Source organism: Protopterus annectens, chromosome 10.part0 (genome assembly GCF_019279795.1).
Source record: "Protopterus annectens isolate FY-2018-M chromosome 10.part0, PAN1.0, whole genome shotgun sequence".
Taxonomy (NCBI): Eukaryota; Metazoa; Chordata; order Ceratodontiformes; family Protopteridae; genus Protopterus; species Protopterus annectens.
This window is the reverse complement of record NC_056744.1, coordinates 87,086,738-87,111,082: the sequence shown is the minus strand read 5'-3', so window position 1 is coordinate 87,111,082 and position 24,345 is coordinate 87,086,738. Positions and strand designations below refer to the sequence as shown.

The following is a 24,345-nucleotide window of genomic DNA, read 5'->3' as shown; positions in this document are numbered from 1 at the left end:
AACTAGGATGGGGGGGGGGGTTAAGCAGCATGGTCAGAGATAGAGCTGGGGAGGGCAGAAGCACCAAACTCTGTAGATGGTCATCCTGGACAATCTTGTCAATATCTCTCTCTGTCTATATATATATATATATATATATATATATATATATATATATATATATATATATGGGTCCCCTTCACATGGTCGACATTTCACAATGTCGACATTCATATGGCTGAGACCATATGATCGATCGGCATCTCCGTAAAGTGCGGAATGGAAATGTTTCCATTTCTGCACTGTAGTGCGATCTCGGAGTTGGTATATTAAAGTTAGGGGGGGTGCTGGGGGGCATAGCCCCCCCTGCTAGTATCGTTAAAGTCAGTATTTTTTCTTTTTTGTCTGCTTGTATGTTCGACATTTCAAATGTCGATCATATGGTCACGGCCATATGGGTTTCGACACTGTGAAATGTCGATCATATCAAGTAGACCCATATATATATATATATATATATATATATATATATATATATATATATGTATATGTGGGTGTGTGTGTGTGTGTGTGTGTGTGTGAGTGAGTGTGTGAATGTGTATGAGGGTGTCTGGTGTGTAATAAATAGAAAAAATTTAGTTATTCATGCTAGGCACCACGCTAAGACTCATAATATAAAGGATATAGACACCTCAAATTTATTTAGTGATGAAATACAATTTAGTAACAGAAAAAGAATTATACAGCAAGTATAGAAGTAGTGGCACATTCTTCTTACGGATGAATTTTTAGTAAGAAAGGTAATCAGATTTTCAACATTCTTATTTGGTGACACATGGTTACATCATTAACTGTTCAGACTTTTCCAGGAATGCTCGTCTTTAACACTGACAGTCTGTAACAAATTCTAAAAATAAAGAACAGTTTTAATATAAAAATGAATGTCAGGCTTTGCAAATATTGGCAAAGGATAGAAATTTAGTTATTAAACCATCATAGAAGAGCAAAACTTAATCATTATGAATAGTATATAAGAATGTGCGTATAATTAATGGGAGTATTAACAGGCACAAACTTGACCTTTTTGAACTGTTACTTAAAAGCAGATCATTGTGCTATTTTAATTGAATAACTGTTAATGTGAAGTTGTTGGTACAGAACTAGAAGATACCCACATACATTTGTAGATGTCGACAGGGCAGGTTCATTATATCCTGCTGTCAGAGTTTCTTACAATATGTTGGTTTATATTTATACTAACACTTAGTGAAGAAAATGACTAGGCTAAAACATGTATTAATGACTCAATGGAGGTTTGGGAAAATTAAGGATCCGGCACAGCTAATAGTTATTTTCTAGCCAGTAATTGATATAAACAAACACTATACCTCACTTAACCATCATCATGCAGTTGAGGTATTACATTTGTTTTGTGGGGCCTTCTCCTTTGCCAAGGACATAACAGACGGCCAGATTCCAAAGCTTCAGCGCACTTTTCCATGGGCTCCCTTTTGAAATGTTGGCTGTTGAAATGCTGAGTGCCAACAAACTGAAAAAAAAGACTGAAAACACAGGAGAAGAGTGGCCCTTGAAAATCGCTCTTCTCTTTTAAACTTCTTTTTGCAAGGGGCTAAGCCCCTCCCTCCCGAATGTGTATGTATATATGTATATACAAAGTCCCTGATTGCCATACCTCAGAGGAAAGAGAATATTCTGAGAAACTGCATCTTGGGCTTAGTATATGCAAGTCCATTGTTTTAGTCATTCAGTCTCTGAATTTGTAGCAGGTCCCAACATTTCAAAATGGTTACCCCTTCTATGCACCCAAACTTTCAGGCAGTTTAAGCTGAGCTGACTAAAAGACAAGTTTGGGTGGCAAGTCCTTGAGAGATTTTCTGCCAGCAGAGAGAAGGAGGATGAGCCCCGAAAGAAGAATGCTAGGAAGAACAAACAAACAAATAAATAAATAAATAACCACACCCGGGCATAAATAAGACACCAAAAACAAAGGGGGAGAGGAAGGGAGCAGCTTGTGCAGCAGGGATCATTCAAACATTCTGCTGTTATGGTGCGTTTTCTGCACAACTGTACATTAGTCATCGTATTGATCACCGCTGCAGTAGCCTTAGTAATATGGGTAGAGGGCCTTAGCTTACTACATATGGGAGGTGGAAGGAGTAGACTCCAGGAGCAAGCACCTGGATTCCCTTGCATTGACCAAAATCTGAGTGGAGAATCCCAGAAATAGATCTAGATATAGATCTACTTTTTCCCCATGAAAGAAAAGCTCTTTGAACTGTGATGTCTAATTGACATCCCAGAAACACAATCCTGTGTGAAGGATTTAAGCAAGTCTATTGCATGTTCTCGGGGAATCCTAGCTTGTGTTAGAGATCTCTTAGCCAGGAAACAGATTCCTGACAATTTGAATAAGACTCTGCAAAGATAAGCAAGTTGTCTAAACATAGGAAAAGTGTGGATACCCTGTAGCCTGGGATGAGTCCAAAGGGTAAAGCAGAGAACTGATAATCTGATCCAGCACACAAAACCTTAAGTAACGCCTGAAGACTCAATGAATAGGGATGTGATAATAAGCATCGTTTAAATGTAATGTTAGAGGAAAACCTGAATGAGGAAGAAGAGGCAACAGGTAGTCATGTGATATCATTTTGAATTTTGACACTGCCACAAACAGGTTTAGGAAAGAAAGATCCAGAACTGGTCTCCAAGCATTTTCTTTCTTTGCCACTAAAAACATCCTTGAATAAAACCTATTTTCCCACCTGAGAGGGGAGAACTGGTTGTATCACTCCCTGGGACAGAATGTGATGAAGGACAGGAGAGAATAAAAAGAGTCTGGGCTGGTGGATGAGGGATTACCTCCCTGGAAAGGAAGAATTTCCTCCCACCGCCATCTGTAACCTTGATAGATTATCTTCAGAACCCATTTGTCTGAAACCATCTATTCCCAAAGATGGAAGTGGATGTTTAGACTTTCTAGAAGACAAAATAGGCTGCCAGTTTGGGGGTGGGGGCAAAGCCTTTTTAATAGTCATTCTGACTTATATGACTGTCCTTAGTTTAGGGAGTTTTCAGAATTCTTCTTGGAACCCCCTTGACATTTCAGCTTACATGCCTGATTATCTGCATTTTGTTGAGACTGTTTATTTTGTTTTGCACAAAAATTGGATGAGGATTTATAGAATCCCTTGGAAAAATTGGAAAAGGAGGGCTGAAAAATCTTAGAGATTCCCTGTATCAGGTTACCCCTTTCATCACACTTTTTGATCACCTCTGCAGCAGATGGGCAAAAAACTAAATCTCTATCCAAAGGAGAATTTGATATCTCATATAGCTAAGGCTATTGCAGCAGTGATCACTATAATGAACATAGTACATAATCGCAGATGTTCAAATACTCACTGCTGCAGTAGCTGCTAAGTTGTAATGGAGCTGGTATTTATCTTCCTAAGTAAGACTTGCTTTATTTTTAATTAAATACTTTATAGACAAATTAAACATACTGCTATGAGTGCCCTTTTGTTCCACAGTATTCCAATTTATCAATGGCATTATCTGACCATGAGTTTTTAAACTGTAATAAGTTTTGTTATGAACATGAGATATTACAGATTAATTTGTAATTTAATTCTTGTGTGGGAAGCGTGCTGTCTTACTGTACAGAATATAATAGTTCTGTCTTTTCTTTTGCTAAATCTAAGCAACTTAATATAGTTAATTATATGGCTTTGACTTTGTCTGGAGTACAAGGTAACAAAGTTAGCACAGGGCTTTTCAGAAAAACTGCGGCCACTCGATGCTTCTTATATGGACCGATGCCACCATCTTTTATTATCTCTTAGACCCAACAGTGGCACATAGAGATCAAGCCATGACTGCAACCCAGGTCCTGGCATTGATTTGTGGCTTGGGTACCTGTAGGGGTCAGTTGTAGGATGAAAAGTATGGTGAGGCCATAACCCATGTCTTTCTTTTCTGACAAAAGGATGAAAATGCATGGGCAGTGTAGAACAGAGCATGTGTATGTAACTTTAAGAAGCATGTCCAGATGTAAGCATGTGCATATAAATAGTGACCACATGCCAGCAGCAGTACCATTTTGAGAGAATAGCCAGAGTGTTAACATGTATGAGTGTGGTAGTCAGTCTATTTAAGTTTAACTTACAAAGCCTAATTCCTGATGTGTTTGTGTGTAATAAAGCTGCTTGAACAGAACCCACAACTGTTCGTCTGTTTTATCCTGACCAGACAAGCGACATGGTGTCAGAAATGGGATTAAGAGAGCAACTTTTTCAAGCCATGAGGTGCAGAGTTGAAAGTGAAAGGCAGATTGAGCTGGTAGAGTGAAATAGAGCTCAAAAAAACAAAAAAGGGCCAGGAATGAACTTAAGGTAACCAGAACTTGCACAAATTATTTATTTTGCAAAGAAAATGAAATGTAGCATTTGTAATGTACAAAACGCATTGTTAATTAAATGAGTAGCACAAAACATATTATTAATCAAACAAAAGGCACAAAACGCATTATTAATTAAAATGTTTGAAACCATGATATTTGATAAAACTAGCAGAGATATTCATAAGGGCTCAGAATTACCTCCAATTTGCATAACGACCATGTTTAAAGTAAAACAAGCACAAGAAAAGTATAATAGGTTCATAGGTTCATAGGTAGGTACTAGGCTATTGGCCCTAGGGCCTATATAAGTCTAGCCAAATGGTACCCTGGCTTTTGCTACCCAAGAAAATTATTTTCCTGTGCCCCTGTCAAGCAGAGCCACAGAAGTGATCCCCAGGGTGAATTTCCTATCTCCCATCCAATCATCAAGATTTTTCTTGAACAGTACTAATGAGGAGCTTTGTTTGACATAGATAGGTAGTTTGTTCCAGACTATGGGAAGTCTCTGGGACAGGAATCTATCCCTCCAGCATGTTCTGTTTATTGTGGTGACAAGGTTTAGGTCCCTAGAGTGTGTAGCTCGGAGGGATTGGGATTTCTTTAAGTGGAGCATGTGCAACAGCTCTGGGTTTGACATAGCTTTGTATGTTAAGCAGAGATCGTCTCTGAGTAGGTGATATGTGACAGAGTAAAGCTGGAGTTTTTTGAGATGGTCTGCGCAGGGCATCTGTTTGAGGCCAGTAATCCTCTTTGTGAGGTATTTCTGTGGCCTTTCCAGTTGTTGTAGATGTCTTGTGAGGTACATATCAAAAGAGGCGTTGTACTCTATAATGGGTCTAATGAGTGATGAGTAGAGGGGAACAATGACCTCTTTTTTCCTGGATGAGAAACCTTTTGTGATGAAATGTGCCATGTAGAAGGATTTCCTGACTACTGTGGCGATGTGATTATCAAAGGAGAGACTACTGTCCACCTGTGTCCCAAGGTCTCTTATCACACTTTCGGTGTTAAGTAGACTACCGCCTATGTGGTGGTTCATGGCTACAGAGTTTTTACCAAAATGGATGACAATGCACTTTTTGGCACTGAGCTTGAGGCCATGGCTTTGACACCAGGCATCTGTCTCAGTGAGGCCCTTTTGCAGGATGTCCACATCGTTAGGAGTTTTGATTATGGCTCCTAGTTTGCAGTCATCTGCAAACTTTGTTAGCCAAAGACCTTCTGTGTTAGCTTGTACTTCTGAGAAGTAGATACCAAACAGGAGAGGACCTAGGACTGAACCCTATGGTACTCCACTTGTTACTGGTCTGAAGTTGGATTTAAAGTCTGCTACTTTCACAGTGTGGGTTCTATCAGTGAGCCAGTTGGCAACCCATCTTGTGACATAGGGATTTATACCTAGATTAGTGAGTTTATCTATAATTCCAGATTGGGGGATGGTGTCGAAAGCATTGGCGAGATCTAGATAGGCTGTGTGAACCACCTTACCCTCATCTACGGCTTTGGTGACTGCTTTAAAGAAATCTATCAAGTTTAGGAAACATGATCTGCCTTTTACAAACCCGAAATGGGTAGAGTCCAGAGTTTGGAGATTACCAATGCCATTGTTTATAAGTTCCATGATGATACGTTCCATAGCCTTGCAGACCAGGCTTGTCAGGCTAATGGGGTGGTAGTTCCCGGGGTCTGTAGTGGCTCCCCCTTTGTGGAGTGGGAAAACCATTGCTGTGCACCATTCAGTGGGCACAAAGCCTGAAGTGAGGCTATGATTGAACATGGTACTTAGGTGGGGTGCCAGTTCATTCTGTAGTTCATGTAGAACGCAGCCTTGGATGTTGTCAGGTCCCATGGATGCTGTGTTCTTGGCTTTGAAGAGTGTGTTTTTTACCTGTGCAGCCATGATTACAGGAACTTTGCATTCTTCCGATCTAGAGATGGGCCCTTTAGGGGATGAGAGGGGGGTAAAGTTAGCACTGAACCTATCTGCCAGGATGTTGCAATGAGCAGGATAAGAGATTAAAAGAGCATAACAAGTACAATAAAAGGGCAAAATAAGCTTAAAGAGCAAGATGACTGCATGTTTTTTTAGTAAAAGACCATGTTTGGGCACAAACTACTATTTCGCATTCACCAAAGCCACTTTAAAGCATAACTAGAGTTATTCGAAGTATCTCAGAGTGTGCAGTGTTTGCAGAGTGTGTGTTTTATTACACTGCAATTATTTCAAAGAGTTTGCTGTGTGCAAAGTACAGTTGTATTGCAAAGCGTAGTCAAAGTACAGCCATTTCGAAAAGTTTCTTGTGCTGTGTACATTTATTCTCACAGTGCTGTCATTTCAAAGTGTTTCTTACACTGTACAGAGTTGTTTCGCAAAAGCATAGCCATTTTGAAGAGTTTCTGTGCTGTGTACAGTTTATTTGCAAAGTGCATTCAGTTCAAAGCATTTCTTACTCTGAGATTTTTCTAGTCTATACAGTTTATTTGCAAAGTGCAGTCATTTCTAAGTATTTCTTACACTGATAAGGAGTGGTTTCACAAAGTACACTGATTTTAAAATGTTCTTGTGCTACGGAGACTTATTTGGCAAAGTGCAGTTATTTCAAAGAATCTGTTGTGCTATTGGGCATAATTACAAATTCTGGCATAAAATTCAAGCATATTTATATGTATGGATGTTCATACATAATTCCAAGCACCTTCACTACTGGTGCTGATATGGCAGAAGCATTTCACAGACCCAGTCCACTTGTGTTTGATCATAATATAGCAGAGAGTTGGAGAGTATTCGAGCAGGAATGTGATATTTTCATATAAGCAGCTTTTTCTGACAAAGATTCACATACAAGCGCATTCATTTTGCTTAACTTAGTCAGAAGCCATTGAAAGAGAGTGTTCATTTGTGTATACACCAGCAGTATATGCAGGAGAGGGGGAAAACCACCATGTTGCGGTACCAGCTGAATCAAAGAAAGTCTCAGAGTGCTTGAAATGTAAATTTAGAGAAATGTGCAACCCCCAGACAAATGCTGCATTAGAGATGCACTTATTTTATATAAGAGACCAAATGCCTGATGAAACTTTTGGAGCTTACATCACTGACTTCAGAAATAAGGCTAAAATGTGCAGATTTGGTGACTTGAAAGATGCGTTAATAAAGGACAGGCTTGTGTGGGGTGTTAATAGTGCTGCAATGAGAAAGATTTTGCTTCATGACAGCAAAACTCAAGTCAAGTCTTATTGTTAACTGTTGTAATTGTGGAGCCAACCATGAGTCTAAAAGAGAGAAGTGCTTAGCATTCGGTCAGCAATACCACAAGTGTAAAAAATAGAACCACTTTCCAATGTTTTGTAAATCAAGCAAAACTCATTCAGTTATTAAGAAAGGTCACTCAAAAAAATCAGGTTGATCATGTAGTGAGCTGCAACCCTATTTTCTTTGTAGATGGTGTATCAGTGGTTGGTGAAAAGGTTAATGCAGTAGATCTGTTGGCAAAGAATGAAGTATTTTGTATGGTCCTGATCGATGGTAAACACAGAGAACTCAAAGTGGACACTGGTTCAAAGTGTAATGTAATGTCAGCAGAAATATTTGCTAAAGTGAGAGCTGGTGAGCAAGGGTGGCCATGGTGGTTCAGCGGTTAGCATTACCACTTCACAGCAAGAGGTTCTCCGGTTCAATCCTCGGCTGGGGTGCCTTCTGTGCGGAGTCTGCATGTCCTCCCTGTGGTCATGTGGGTTTCCTCCGGATGCTCCAGTTTCCTCCCACATCCTAAAGACATGCTGTAGGTGGATTGGACACTCTAAATTGGCCCTAGGTGTGAGTGTGTGCATGTGTGTGCCTTCTGTGGAAGGTTGGGCACTGAGCTGGTAACTCGACACCGTAAAACTCCAGTGCCAATAATGAGCAGACAGGTGATCCGTTGTGGCGACCCCTAACCAGGAAAATCCGAAAGAAGAAGAAGAGAACTGGTGAGCAACTTAATTTGGTTAACTGTGAGAAGCTTGTTGCTTATGTTGATGAAGAGATTCAAACCAAAAGCTCGGTAGTGCTTTCATGCTGTTTGGCTGAAAACAGTTACAGCTTGCAATTTTATGTGGTTAGAAGACCTGTACAGTCATTATTAGGTCTTGGAGACAGTTTGAGAATGAAACTACTTTCTTTTACCAAAGAAGTACATAATGTGGCACGATGCCGCCAGGGTAATCCTATGGCTGGGCTTGTAAAGGCTCCAGGACCATTAGCCTAGTACACACCTATATCCTATGAACCTATGAACCTATGAACCCATGTAAGCATGTATCCCAGTTCAGTTTTATTGATGCTATTTTCTCAGAGTATGCTGATGTTTTTGATGACAAGTTAGGCAAACTTCCACTTGTATACTCCATGAAAGTATGCCTAGAGGTCAGTCCAGTAGTCAAACCAGCAAGGAGAGTTCCAATAGCTATGCAGGACAAAGTCAAGGTCCAGTTAGACAAAATGGTGCAGCAAGGTGTGATTTGTCCAGTCACAGAACCAACTGAGTGGGTATCTTCCATGGTAACTGCTCATAAGAAAAAATCAGATGAAATCAGAATATGCATCGACCCTAGAGACTTGAACAAGACATTAAAAAGATTTCATCATCCTATGCATACAGTCGAGAAGATTGTCGCCCTTACGTCAAATGCCACTGTTTTTTCTGTCTTAGATGCAAAGAGTTCATTTTGGCAAGTAATACTTGATTGCAAATTTTCACTACTGACAACATTCAGTACCCCATTTGGTAGATTCAGATTCCTCAGGATGCCTTTTGGAATAAATTCTGCCAGTGAAGTCTTTCAGCGTGCAATGGAGCAAATTTTTTTTCAGGCTACCTGTGTACTATAATAGTTGATGATTTACTAGTTGGAGGTGATGGTGAAACAGAGCATGACAGAAACCTCAGGAAAGTTCTGGACAGAGCACATGAAGTGAACTTAAACTCACTCCTGTGAACTGTAAATTCAGACTACCAGAAGTAACTTAGGTAGGTCATTTATTTACCAGTACAGGCTTATGACCAAACCCTTCCAAGCAAACACCCATTCTTGAAATGTCCACTCCAGACAATGTTCATGCCTTACAGCATTTTCTTGGTATGGTTAACTATTTGGACTAATTTATCCCTGATTTTAGTGAATTATCAGCACCTTTGAGAGCTAACATGTAAAAATGTTACATGGTCATAGTTAGAACAACACAAGAGAGCATTTGATAACCTCAAACAGCAAATTGCCCACCCTACTACATTAAGATACTATGATGTCCACAAACCAGTACTTCTTTCCTATGATGCTTTAAATTTCAATCTTGGTGCAGTTATTCTTCAAGAGGGTAGACCAGTAGCCTATGCATCCAGAACTCTTACCCAAACTGAGATGCTGTATGCTCAAACTGAGAAGGAACTCTTGGCTATTGTGTTTGCATGTTCAAAGTTACATGACTATATTTATGGCTGAGCTATCCAGATACAAACTGATCATCAACCTCTAGTCACTATTTTAAAGATGCCTATGCATTCAGCTCCAGCAAGACTACAAAGAATGATGCTCAGATTACATAAGTACAAATTCAAAATGGTCTATACGAAAGATAAACTTCTTTATCGGGCTGATACCTTATCCAGATCACCCAGAAATACCATGGAACAGCTTGATGCAGAGAATTTTGACTTTGATGTCATGGAAGTGTGTAATTTTTCTACCATGAAATGTGATGAGCTGAGAGATCATAGAAAGACTGATCCAATTTTGCAAAAGCTCAACCACTTCATCAAGGTAGGATGGCCATCAAAGCAATACTGTATACTGTCAGAATTGCAATCTTACTTTCCATACAGAGATGAGATGCTGATGGAAAATGGTATCATTTCGAAGGTCCAAAGGTTGTTGTTCCTACTTCCTTACAACATAAAATCATTCAGATTTAGCATCGTGGCCACCCAGGTTCCGACTCTACCAAAAGAAGGGTGAGAGGACTAGTATTTTGGCCTTCTCTATCAAAAGACATCGATAAAGTGCTTTCTTCTTGTTCAGTATGTAATAGTATTAAATGGCATTTGCAAAAAGTGCCACTTCAACTTAGCCAAATTCCTTAACTACCTTGGTCAACAGTAGCCACTGACATATTTGAGTGGAACAATCAGCATTACTTAGTGTTGGTAGATTCTTATTTGAACTGGTTTGAAATTGATTTGCTACCTAACCTAACATCCAGTGCTGTTATTACTAAGATGAAATGTCATTCCTCAGTCCATGGTAGTCCACACAAAGTTATTTCTGACAATGGTACCCGGTTTACCAGTCAACTGTTCCAGAGATTTCCAAAACAGTAGGACTTTAGCCATGTTACAAGTAGTCCTGACTATCCACAATCAAATGGCCTTATTGAATGTGCAGTACAGAGTGCAAAGCAATTACTGGAGAGGTCAAAGCATGACAATACTGATATCTTCTTGAATTTACTTAATCTCAGAAATATACCCCATGACAACCTACTGGGCTTGCCTGCTCACAGACTTCTATCTAGGCAAACTAGAACAACCTTGCCTATCAGTTCTGGTTTGTTGGTGCCTAATGCTAAAAACAGAGCCATCAAAACCCACCTTTTTAAAAAGTGTTCTTCTCAGAAATTCAGCTATGATAAAATGAGCAGATTTCTTCGTCCATTGAAAGAAGAAGAGACAGTGAGGATGCAAACAGCGAAAGGCTTTGATCAAATTGGTCAAGTGAGAGGTATATGTGCTGAGCCAAGATCCTTCTTAGTGGAATCTGAGGGTATGGAATACAGGAGAAACTGCAGGCATCTTCCTGTATCAGAAACGATATTGCAGCATTGTATCTGTGATACAGACTCTAGATCTCAGAGCAACCCTGATGATGTTCATACCGAAGAACCCATGTCATTATCCATTTTTGTTCCTGATGACGTCCCAGATGTCCCCAAAGTTGAACATTCCTTTACGACAGTCCCCATTGCTAGATCCCATTCTGAGTTTTATGTTACACCATCAGGTCGTATTTCTAGATCTAGTGTAAAATACACAGCAACCTAGACATGATTGTTTTATTTGTGTCTGATTTGTATGATTGCATGTCAAAGGATTAGTTTTGCATAATTGCATGTCAAAAGATAATTTCTGTGTAATTCCATGTCATTGAATACTTTTATTTACCATATGGTCAAAGGATTAGTTTTGTATAACTGCATGTCAAAAGATCATTTCTGTGTAATTCCATGTCATTGAATACTGTTATTTACCATATGGTCTATTTCTCAAAGAGACAGGATGTAGAACAGAGCGTGTGTATGTACCTTTAAGAAGTATTTCCAGATGTAGCACGTGCATATAAATACTGAGCACGTGCAGGCAGCAGTGCCATTTTGAGAGAACAGCCAGAGTGTTAACAGGTATAGTGTGGTAGTCAGTCAATTTATTTAAGTTTAAGTTACAAAACCTCATTCCTGATGTGTTTGTGTGTAATAAAGCTACTTGAACTGAACCCATAACTGTTAAACTGTTTTATCCTGACCAGACGAGCGACAGGCAGGGTGTTCCCTGATGTTGGATTCTCCATTTGAGACCAGAAAACCATAAGAATGTCATTTAAAGGAGATGAATGATGTTACTATATGAGAGACTACAAGAAGACACTCGTTTTGTTTTCTGTTTTATTTTTGGGATTGGTTTAATTTCAAGAGAGTGTTTAAATCAGCAATGTCTGCTCTTGAGATATTGCAGTGGAGATTTTTTTCAACTTACTGAGATGCAGTGTTTGTAGACATCAAGATTACCTTAGACAGACATATGCATGATTATATTCCCTTTCATTGAACTTATAAAAGATCAAACCAATTTTCAGCAGCCAGAAAGACTGCATGCCCAAAAAATCAAAAGCAAGCAATGAACTAGAAAGCAACTGTTTTTCTCAGGGGCACTCTCCACATGGAGGACTGTACCCACTACATTAAATATACCCGCTCAGAAATCACACAACATTGGGAGGAAAGGAGAAACTTCTTTAGCCGACTGTTTGCAGTTTTCATTCATACCCATAACTCAATTAGACTTTCAGTAATCAACAATGTGGGAAGCGATCAAAGTAGCAAACAACTGCAAGATATGCTAAAATCAATGGCAAATAAATAAATATCGCTATATGATTATGCCATCATTGGTAAGGTTAAACAATAGTCAATACTCACTTAAGTAATCACATCCAGTCCACTACATTACCTGTCAACCAATGTGCAAAGAGTCACTAGTGATCACAAAAGCAAGTCCGCTAGGTTAACTTTTTCTGATAATTTTCATACATGTACTACATACATTTAAGCATTCTTCTTCTTCTTCTTTTGGCTTTTCCCGGTTAGGGGTCACCACAGCAGATCACCTGTCCGCTCATGATTGGCAGTGGAGTTTTTTTACGGTGTTGAGTTGCCAGCCCAGCACCCAACCTTCCACAGAAGGCACACACACACACACACACACACACACACACACACACACACACACACACACACACACACACACACACACACACACACACACACACACACACACACTCACACCTAGGGCCAATTTGGAGTGTCCAATCCACCTACAGCATGTCTTTGGGATGTGGGAGGAAACCGGAGCACCCAGAGGAAACCCATGCGACCACAGGGAGGACATGCAGACTCCGCACAGAAGGCACCCCAGCTGAGGATCGAACCGGAGAACCTCTTGCTGTGAGGTGACAATGCTAACCACTGCACCACCGTGGCCGCCCCATGGCTTTCTAAAGATACCAAAACCAAAATTTCATTCAGAAACAAAGCATGGGCCACCTACCGAAAAACAAAAGCCCCACTTGATCAACTAAGATTCAGACAGCTAAGGAATGACACCAAAAATCCATAACCTTAGACAAAAAGAACCACTATTACCACTTACTGCAAAAACACCAAAACAAACCTAAAAGGTTCTGGGCAGGAATAAACAAACTACTCCACCCAGGGCAAACCGCCACTCCATCCCCCTCAGCTTCCCAACAAAAATCCCCAGTAGACATTGCTAATAACTTTAACAGCTTCTTCACAGAGACTATTCAGTCTCTGGTCAGTCAACTCTCTCTCAATGGCTCTAATTCTAATCTAGCCACACCCAGTACCCAAACATACTTTACCTTCCAACCTGTTCCTACTCAACTTATTCATGCCCTACTTAACTAAGACCCACCACCCTGGCTGCCGACCTCCTCCCAGCAGACTATCTGCAAAAGGCTGCTGACACCATAGCCTACCCCATCTCTATCTTGATCAACAGAGCTATATCTGAAGCTACTGTACCCACTATATGGAAAATCTCCCATGTCATACTTCACCATAAAGGAGATTGTTCCACTGAACTGTCAAACTTTAGCCCATAGCTATTCTGTCACCTCTAGCTAAAATTATGGAGAAATGTGTACACGTACAGCTCATGCACTACCTCACACACAACAAGCTGTTGTCCAGCTTTCAGCATGGCTTTAAGGCACACCACAGTACTACTTCTGCCCTCCTCTCTTTCTCTAACATCATTAAACACAACCACAATAATAACAAACTATCCTCAGCACTCTTTCTAGATCTGTCCAAGGCTTTTGACATGGTTGACCACAAAATGCTTATAAATACCTTGAAGGATTTCTCCTTAAACAACCATGCACTCCAGTGGTTTCAATCCTACCTATGTCAGGACAAGCTATCATCTCGCCTACCCATCACATTAGGAGTCCCCCAGGGCTCGATACTAGGACCCCTTCTTTTCTCCATCTTTATCAACGACCTTCATTCAGTCATCCCAGATGCTACCTGCATTCAATATGCAGATGACTCCACCTTGATTTGTTCTGACACCTCACCAGCTACTTTATTCACATTAACCCAAATTACCTTCAATACAGTGGAAAAATGGCTCTCCAATCAACATCTAATCCTAAACCCCAACAAAACTAAGTTGCTCCTCTTCTCCCCCACATGCAGGATCCCCCTGCCAGCCTTCAACATAACTGCTAACAATGGCACTATCATCTCCCCAGAAGCCCAAACTAAACTACTGGGTGTCATAGTTGATAACAACCTGAAGTTTGATGCACATATCAATCAAACTATCAAAACCATTAATAAAAAACTTGGCTCTCTTTACAGAATCAAACCTTTCCTTACCCCACTTGCTAGAACTGCAATTGCCCGTTCCCATCTGCTATCAACTCTTTTCTATGCCTCACCGCTATTCACCAACTTAAACAAAACAGATCTTAATATACTATCATCCTGCTATAACCACATTGCCAGATTTGCTACTGGCACAGCCTACCGAACACACCACTGTCACAACCTAAGTTGCCTAGGATGGCTTGAAATGCCAAGCCTACTGCAGTTCAACCAGCTAATAGTGGCACATAAAGTCCTTTACCAACCAGAAAATACACCTGCACTAAAAAATTTTATCAGCCCCTTCACCAGCACCCGGCCACTGCGATCATCCACTAGACTCCTAGTTCAAACATACAAATCTAACTACTCAGCTGGGGACTCTGTTTGCCAACTCTGTTGGAAAAATATGGAACAGACTCCCAGCTGTCTTGACCCTAGAACTCTCACTAACTCAATTCAAAAACAAACTCAAGAAATATTTAAAAACTCATTGGTTATGTCCTTGCACTAACCCCGACTAGTGACCTCTCTGTTTCTTAGGTGCCTTGCCTTCAACTACTTCTAACTTTTTTCTACCACTCCATTTCAGGAAGGGTCAATTGTATAACTGCTGCTCAGTGTGTCTTAAACCTGAATGTAATGTTATGTATGTTTAACTTTGAAAACAATGTTATGTTTTGTAAAGTGTTTTATAATAAGTACTATATGTACTAAATGCTGGTATTGCTTATGACTGTAATCTGCTTGAAACTAGCATTTACTAAATGTTCAATGTGGATTATTATCTTGGAGTTTTTCTCCCCGGGCATCCTCTGAAAATGGACATGTATCCAGTTGGACTATCCCGGTCAACAAATGTAAAATAAAATAAATAAATAGATAAATAAAATAAACCTTCAATAAAAATGAGAACTTGTCGATTCTACAATGATTGACACAAACTCAGCTAATACCTAAACATTAATCCACCAAAGATTGAAAAAAACACACACACATAACGTGTGGGGAGGCAATTCCCCTGCAACCCAACACCTCTGCTAATAACTTGTACCAATTCCAAGATCGCACTACAAAGGGGAAAAGAGAATATTCCCCAATTCCCAAAGTAACACACTCATACGGACAAAGACAGTATATTTTGATTAGCTGATCTGTCAACAAGTTTCCATTTTGACTGAAGTACTGTTCCCTTATATATGTATATATGTATATGGGTCCTGGTAACTTTTTCAAATGCAACTTTGGTCAACATCTGTTTAATCAACACAGTTTAGTCAAGAAAACAGGTGGTCGACAGGCATGCCAGATGTCCAGTCTCAGAGTTAGACTATATAATTAGCAGAGGATGTAGAGGTGCAAGAAGGCTTGCCCCCTGCAAAAAATAATGTTTTCTTGGTGTTTTTTTTTAATTCTTGGAGCATGTGTAGTAGAGTGTCAGCGTGCATAAATGTCAATCAATTTCTTTTGACGCTATGCACATTGACATAAATGGTATTAAATGGTATTCGATCAATTTAAATAGAGCCACACACACACACACACACACACACACACACATATATATATATATGTGTGTGTGTGTGTGTGTGTGTGTGTGTGTGTGTGTGTGTGTGTGTGTGCGTGTATATACATTATATGCAGGATGCATGGTCATTTCATTGAAGGAAATCTTACTGAGGTAGACAAATAGAATGACAGTGTAATAGCTGTAGTTAATGTTTTCTGTTTAAAACTATCATTTAATTTATTTTTTTTTTGTATTAAGGCTTCAGGTTAGGTGGGTTGGTTTCAGTATTAGCAATATTGTAGGTGTGGTGTGTGAACATAAGTTGCAAATTAATTTTTGTTTATTGCTGATTGCCATACTGCAGATGAGTAACAATGTAGGTACTCTTTAATCCTTCTACATGGCTGTGCAAGCATGGTATTATTACAATTAAGTGAGGACAAATTATTTTGTGATATTTTTTTTTGATATTTTTCAGTCATAGTTTCTTTTGTCCTAGGTTACTATTCAATGAGTTTTTTTTTATATCTTTTTTTTTTATTTTGATGATCTGTCCATCAATGTAACTACATGAATTTGATATGCATGTATGGTTATGTCCACTGTTAACATATATAAAACATCTTGTGATGCAGGTTTAAAGAATATTTGTGAAAAATAGCTATATAAATGTTCAAAAGACAGCACAGTGATGTGGAATTTTTTTTTTTTTTGTAATATCAGAAACATTGGTATTTTGACAGTCAAAAATCATTTTGGGGAGAGGGTGAACTCAAGGTATTGTCTTTCATGCCACTGCACCCCAATTGTACTGCATATATCCACGTGGTTAAATCACAGCTATCTGTTTCTAGCTAAATCAGTCTATCCCATTCAGCTGTGATACTTAGGGTGTACTTGGCAAGGTTATGATCGCCACCTGGTGGAAAATGTATCCTCTGCACGTAGTGCATTTCTCAGCATTGTGGTAAGTTATAAGTAGGATATTGGTGATAACACAATGACATAGGATAGACTCTGATTGATTTTATGCACTGTTTATTGTATAAACTGTATCCTACTGCCTTATAGAGCGTGAGCAGCAGTCATTTGTCACTGTGGTACCCAAAAGGCTGACATATGGAAAAAGGGGAGTCTGGTATACTGGAGGATAACGATTTACATAAAGAAAGAAACAATTTTGTTTTATTTAGAGAGAGAGTGTGTGTGTGTGTGTGTGTGTGTGTGTGTGTGTGTGTGTGTGTGTGTGTGTGTGTGTGTGTGTGTGTCTGGAAGTAGTCTTTCTCCATGAGGCACTATTTTTTCTGATGCCCCTCAACCCACCAAGCAGACCCACAATGACGTCAGACCCTAGGGATTCAGGTATCAGCACTTCTTACTTTATCTATTTCTTCTGAGGGTAACGTAAGAGTGTGTGTGTGTGTGTGTGTGTGTGTGTGTGTGTGTGTGTGTGTGTGTGTGTGTGTGTGTGTAAAACCCTGCTCAATGAGACACAATTTTTTTCTGGTGGCCCCTGTTCACCAAGCACACCCACCCACAATGACTTAAAATCCTAGGGATCCAGCTATAGCCACTTTTTACTTTATCCATTTCTTCTGCAATCAAGGGCTGTGTTTTGGACCTATCTTACTACAAGTCAGGATTTTAGTGTTATGACATAACCATCTCCCTGAGATATCCTTGTATGAAGTATATCAGTGCTTTTATGCACAAGCATTCTGCTGTGGGTCTGTGTAGTTAGCAAATCTGATTCACATGCAAGCTGCTTCACTAAGGCATCCTTAATGGTTGTTGTGAGAACAATAGCCCCTAAGCTGGCCATTTGCTTTCAGCTTACTCCTATCATATGCATCCACTGTTAATCAAACTTGGGTCACTAGTACTGTGGATAAATGTCCTACAAAGAACTTTGGGGGGCTTCACCTCTGAAATGCACTTCTACTCAACAGTTTTCTCATGTTCCCCATGCCAAACTATTCAGAGCTAATGTCTGCATGCCTGCTGCACCACTGCTCACCAGTGGCATGGATTGAACCAAGTGCAGCTCAGATTTCAGACCTTTCTCCTCAAAGCATGATACCTCTGGGGGGGGGAGGAGTAAGTGAAGTTGTATCTCATTTTATTACCACCAGAAGTACATTGCTGAACCATGTCTGTCAAATCCCAGATATGCAGATGTTACAAAGCTGGTGAGTAACTCTCACTTCCAATGGATTAGCACTGTATTAGGAGCTGCACAATTCTCTCCCTCCCAAGAATGCTTGATACCTGGCCAGCTGCTTCTCCAATGACCTCACTTCATTGGTGTACCAATGTGGCCAGTTTTGCAGCTGGTAATCCAACCCCTGACAATGGGTCTTTGTGAAAGAGGACAGAATGTCTAAGTGTATAAACATTTCTGTAATGGCTTAAAGTTCTCACAGTGGATTAATGGAAGTCATGGATTTGAAACCTGGTCTACAAGTTTATGCTTCCATATTTAGCCTGCTACACAAATCCCTTCTAATGACTTTTTTCATCTTCTGTTCTAGGTTTGGAATGGCCCATCCTATGATGATGCAAGAACTGCAGTTTCGTCTACAGCGGCCAAAGAAGGAGTAACCAAAGGATGCTCACAACTTAATATGCAAATCTGTATTTATTGTCTGCAATGTTTGTTTAATGTGATATTTTGTACTCATGTTTCTTACTAATTCTTCACCCCTAAAATAAAACTCCTTGAGGAGACAGTCATCATTTCCATCACACATTGATAAACATATTTTATTTTAAATTCATAAGGGCATGGTTTAATTCATACTGTACCCCACTGATAAAAGAGAAGGCATAAATTCCCATGAGTGGCTATTAAAAAAGGGGGCAAATAGCACAATATTTTTTCTTAATGATTGCATTTGTTGCTGTTTTGTCCTCTCTGGCAATAATCATATTACTTGTTGCACCTACCCCTTCACTAAGTATCTATCTCAAATTCTCTAAAGTTTACATTTCTGGCAATAGCTTGGTCCAAGTATTTGGTGTGATTTATAGGTACACGTCTGTTCCATTTTAAGTCCCGAAATATGAGTGCTGTATTAGCCAAATTGTCCAATGTTGTATTTGATAGTAGCAGATTTTGCTGAAGAGGAACATATTAAAACTTGTTTGACTGAGTGCAGTACATCTACGATAAAGCAGAAGCCACAGGTGGGGCAGTGTATCATCTATGATATAGCAGCTATAAGTGTAGCAGTTTGCCATCCATAATGCAAAAGCCAGAGATGGTGATAGTGTGGTATATATGATACAACAGGCAGCCACTGTTAGGGCAGTATGCCATCTATGACACAGCAGTTAGAGGTGGTACAGTGTGCCATATGTTACACAAAACTCAGGGATGACACAGTGTGCCATCCATGACATCAAACCAACAGGTGGGAAGCAGTGCCCATGATGAAGCAACAAAAATTCAATGGTGTGCCATTCATAACAGACGAGCTAGGACTGGGGCAGTGTGCCATCCATGAAAGAACAGCCACAAGCTGGCAGTGTGCCATCTATGACACAGAAAGCATGAATGGGACAGCATTCCCTTCATGATACAGCAGCCATTATTTTGGGCAGAATGCGATCCATGGCACAGCAGTCAGGGGTAGGGCAGAGTGTCCCTTATGGCATTGCTGTCCAAGCCACAACATCCTGGGCTGGGAAGAGTGTTACACATTGCAGTAGCCATATATAAGGAAGTGTGCCATTTCCATAGGTGAGGATGTGTGCCATCTCCATAGATGAAGACATGTGCCATTTCCATAAATGAGGACATGGACCATCTCCATAGATGAAGACATGTGCCATCTCCCTAGATGAGAATGCATGCCATCTCCAAAGATGAGGAAGTGTGCCATCTCCATAGATGAGGATGTGTACCATCTCCCTAGAAGAGGACATGCCATCTCCCTAGATGAGTACATGTCCATATGCATAGATGAGGACACATACCATCTCCATAGATGATGATGTGTGTCATGCCCCTAGATGAGTACATGTGCCATCTGCATAGATGAGGACACATACCATCTCCATAGATGATGATGTATGCCGTGCCCCTAGATGAGTACATGTGCCATCTGCATAGATGAGGACACATACCATCTCCCCAGATGAGGATGTGTACCATTTCCATGGATGAGGACACATACTTACTCCATAGATGAGGATGTGTGCCATCTCCATAGATGAGGATGTGTGCCATCTCCATAGATGAGGACATGTGCCATCTCCATAGATGAGGACACATACCATCTCCAGAGATGATGATGTGTGCCATCTCCATAGATGAGGAAGTGTGCCATCTCCATAGATGATGATGTGTGCCATCTATGCCACAGCAGCCTCAGGTAGGGCAGTGTGCCTTCAGGGGTGAAGGCAATGTGCCACACATGACAACAGAAGCAACAGAAGGGTCAGTATGCTTATGTATGCTCATACATAAAAAGGTAGCTTTAGTTGCAGATTGGTTAAGTCAGCACCTCTGTGACACAAAAGACACAAATGGACAAACTACTTGGAAAAGATAGGCAAGGCCAACATGAAATATAAGCTGCAATGAATGTAAACAGTCTTGGTTGTAAAAGACACAACAAAGTTACTTGAAGGGTGCTTTTTATATCAGCTTTATTCCTCTTTTGACTTGGTCTCTCTTCCTTATGGCACAGGTGTACACACCTTTACTCAAGCCCTAGCTTTCCGTACATGATGCGCTACTGCAGCAACAGTTTTAAGGATGAATTGAACCAAATGGGAATCTCTCTTTTGTTTCTGACTGCAGAGCAGAAATGCTCATGATAAGACAGAATGACCATTAACAGAGTTTTGGGAATGTTCTGTATGGCCTTAAATAATCCACTTGAGGAGAATAGTTACCAATATGCACACGTACAATGTTTTTATACATAGTATTTTACAATGTGGAACACCCATTCTGCTACCATATTCCCACTAGACTGTTTCATATTGCTTCCCATGTGGCAGCAGTGTGGGGGAAGCTGCCACCCTTCTTTTCCAGATAAAGACTGCACCCTAAATCATAATGCGTTAACCACCCGACCCAGCACTGCTCATCTACTGTGGCCAAAATGTAATTCCACACCCCCTTGTCATCAAGGAACCTAGCACAAACTGTTATTCGGACAGGACTGCTACATCTGCTAAGTAGGTTTTGCACCAAGGACCCTAGCACAAACTGTTACTCGGGTAAGACTGTCACATCTGCTAAGTAGGTTTTGCGCCAAGGAACCTAGCACAAACTGTTACTCAGGTAGGACTGCTACATCTGCTAAGTAGGTTTTGCACCAAGGAACCTAGCACAAACTGTTACTCATGTAGGGCTGCTACATCTGCTAAGTAGTTTTAGCACCTAGGAACCTAGCACAAACTGTTACTCGGGTAAGACTGCTACATCTGCTAAGTAGGTTTTGCACCAAGGACCCTAGCACAAACTGTTACTCGGGTAAGACTGCTACATCTGCTAAGTAGGTTTTGCACCAAGGAACCTAGCACAAACTGTTACTCCTGTAGGACTGCTACATCTGCTAAGCAGTTTTTCCACCAAGGACCCTAGCACAAACTGTTACTCGGGTAAGACTGCTACATCTGCTAAGTAGTTTTTGCACCAAGGACCCTAGCACAAACTGTTACTCAGGTAGGACTGCTACATCTGCTAAGTAGTTTTTGCACCAAGGAACCTAGCACAAACTGTTACTCGGGTAAGACTTCTACATCTGCTAAGTAGGTTTTGCACCAATGAACCTAGCACAAACTGTTACTTGGGTAAGACTGCTACATCTGCTAAGTAGGTTTTACACCAAGGACCCTAGCACAAACTGTTACTCGGGTAAGACTGCTACATCTTCTAAGTAGGTTTTGCACCAAGGAACCTACCACAAACTTACTCAAGTAGGACTGCTACATCTGCTAAGCAGGTTTTGCACCAAGGTCCCTAGCACAAACTGTTACTCGGGTAAGACTGCTACATCTGCTAAGTAGTTTTTGCACCAAGGACCCTAGCACAAACTGTTACTCAGGTAGGACTGCTACATCTGCTAAGTAGTTTTTGCACCAGGAACCTAGCACAAACTGTTACTTGGGTAAGACTGCTACATCTGTTAAGTAGTTTTTGCACCAAGGACCCTAGCACAAACTGTTACTCGGGAAAGACTGCTACATCTGCTAAGTAGTTTTTGCACCAAGGAACCTAGCACAAACTGTTACTCGGGTAAGACTGCTACATCTGCTAAGTAGGTTTTGCACCAAGGACCCTAGCACAAACTGTTACTCGGGAAAGACTGCTACATCTGCTAAGTAGTTTTTGCACCAAGGAACCTAGCACAAACTGTTACTCGGGTAAGACTGCTACATCTGCTAAGTAGGTTTTGCACCAAGGACCCTAGCACAAACTGTTACACAGGTAGGACTGCTACATCTGCTAAGCAGGTTTTGCACCAAGGTCCCTAGCACAAACTGTTACTCGGGTAAGACTGCTACATCTGCTAAGTAGTTTTTGCACCAAGGACCCTAGCACAAACTGTTACTCAGGTAGGACTGCTACATCTGCTAAGTAGTTTTTGCACCAGGAACCTAGCACAAACTGTTACTTGGGTAAGACTGCTACATCTGTTAAGTAGTTTTTGCACCAAGGACCCTAGCACAAACTGTTACTCGGGAAAGACTGCTACATCTGCTAAGTAGTTTTTGCACCAAGGAACCTAGCACAAACTGTTACTCGGGTAAGACTGCTACATCTGCTAAGTAGGTTTTGCACCAAGGACCCTAGCACAAACTGTTACTCGGGAAAGACTGCTACATCTGCTAAGTAGTTTTTGCACCAAGGAACCTAGCACAAACTGTTACTCGGGTAAGACTGCTACATCTGCTAAGTAGGTTTTGCACCAAGGACCCTAGCACAAACTGTTACTCGGGAAAGACTGCTACATCTGCTAAGTAGTTTTTGCACCAAGGACCCTAGCACAAACTGTTACTCGGGTAAGACTGCTACATCTGCTAAGTAGGTTTTGCACCAAGGACCCTAGCACAAACTGTTACAAAGGTAGGACTGCTACATCTGCTAAGCAGGTTTTGCACCAAGGACCCTAGCACAAATTGTTACTCAGGTAGGACTGCTACATCTGTTAAGTAGGTTTTGCACTCAGTAAATAGGAAAGAGCAGTGTAGTAGGAACAGGACAGTTCAACAAATATTGTGTGAGCAGAATAAAACACCAAGTTGGTTTTACCATAGAAATTGGCACTGACTTTTCTAGAGCCATGAGTTTCTGTGGAATCCCCCCCCTTCAAATCCTAGAAAAGTCCATTCTACTATGCCTATATTATGACCATAGAGTATTAATAACGCTTAGAAAGTCTCTCATTTCTGAGATCAGCCTAACCTTGCTATCTTTATATGCTATTTCTTTATTGTGTTGCTACTTGCTGGAGTTTCTCAGGGAATTGCATCAATTATTTTTATTACGTAAGCACCTGCTGCCTTAGTCATTATTCTTTGCCTTCGGTCCTGTTCAGGTTGTTAGATTTTATGATATTCTTTTTGTACATAAAATTGTTTATAAATTGAATACAAATTAAATCATTTTTTTTAATTATTTGACTTTACTTTGTCGTGGTGTTATTTATTTATCTTCACTTGACAAATGTTGATGCCACATGTTAAAGCTGGCTTTTCTACAGTTTGATTGTATTTTCGTTACATTTGTTTTATGGGGTAGATTCCCATTAAACTTAAGCATTTTTAGGAGACCTAAATGTGCATCTCTGGATAAATGTATACAGACATAGAAAATGGGGAACATAAGAAATCTTTAGATTGAAATCAGCTGAAGAGGGATGCAGAATATCCATTTATCCAAATCTTCTAGACAATAAAAAAAAAAAACACTTTTTTAGATTTATACTAGGCTAACTGCCCTCGTGGGCCATCTTAAGCCTAGCTAATTACCCCATGTGAGAATCAAACCCTGCACCTTGTGTTTGCAAGGTAAACACCTTAACCAATATGGCATCTAAGATATGTCATATCTCAATGTGCTAAAACCCTTACACTGGAGGGTTGGAATATTACCCCCTTTTTAATTTTATGTGAGAGGATCTCATGAACAAAAAAGTGGTGAAATTATATTCTGTCTGACTTACATTCACTAAATGTTAGTGGCTTTAAAGATATATGGATTATATGTTTGTGAAT

At 40.3% G+C, this 24,345-nt stretch overlaps 1 protein-coding gene across 1 annotated transcript in view; it reads left to right on the top strand.

Moving 5' to 3' along the window:
* LOC122812967 (nucleolar protein dao-5-like) overlaps positions 1-23,756 on the top strand; it is a 185,826-nt gene extending 162,070 nt beyond the window's left edge. The window contains exon 13 of the mRNA XM_044085058.1: positions 18,642-23,756. Within this exon, the coding sequence (XP_043940993.1) occupies positions 18,642-18,711 (70 nt within the window). The 3' untranslated portion in view covers positions 18,712-23,756. The remainder of the gene's footprint in view (positions 1-18,641) is intronic.
* The last annotated feature ends 589 nt before the right edge of the window (positions 23,757-24,345 follow it).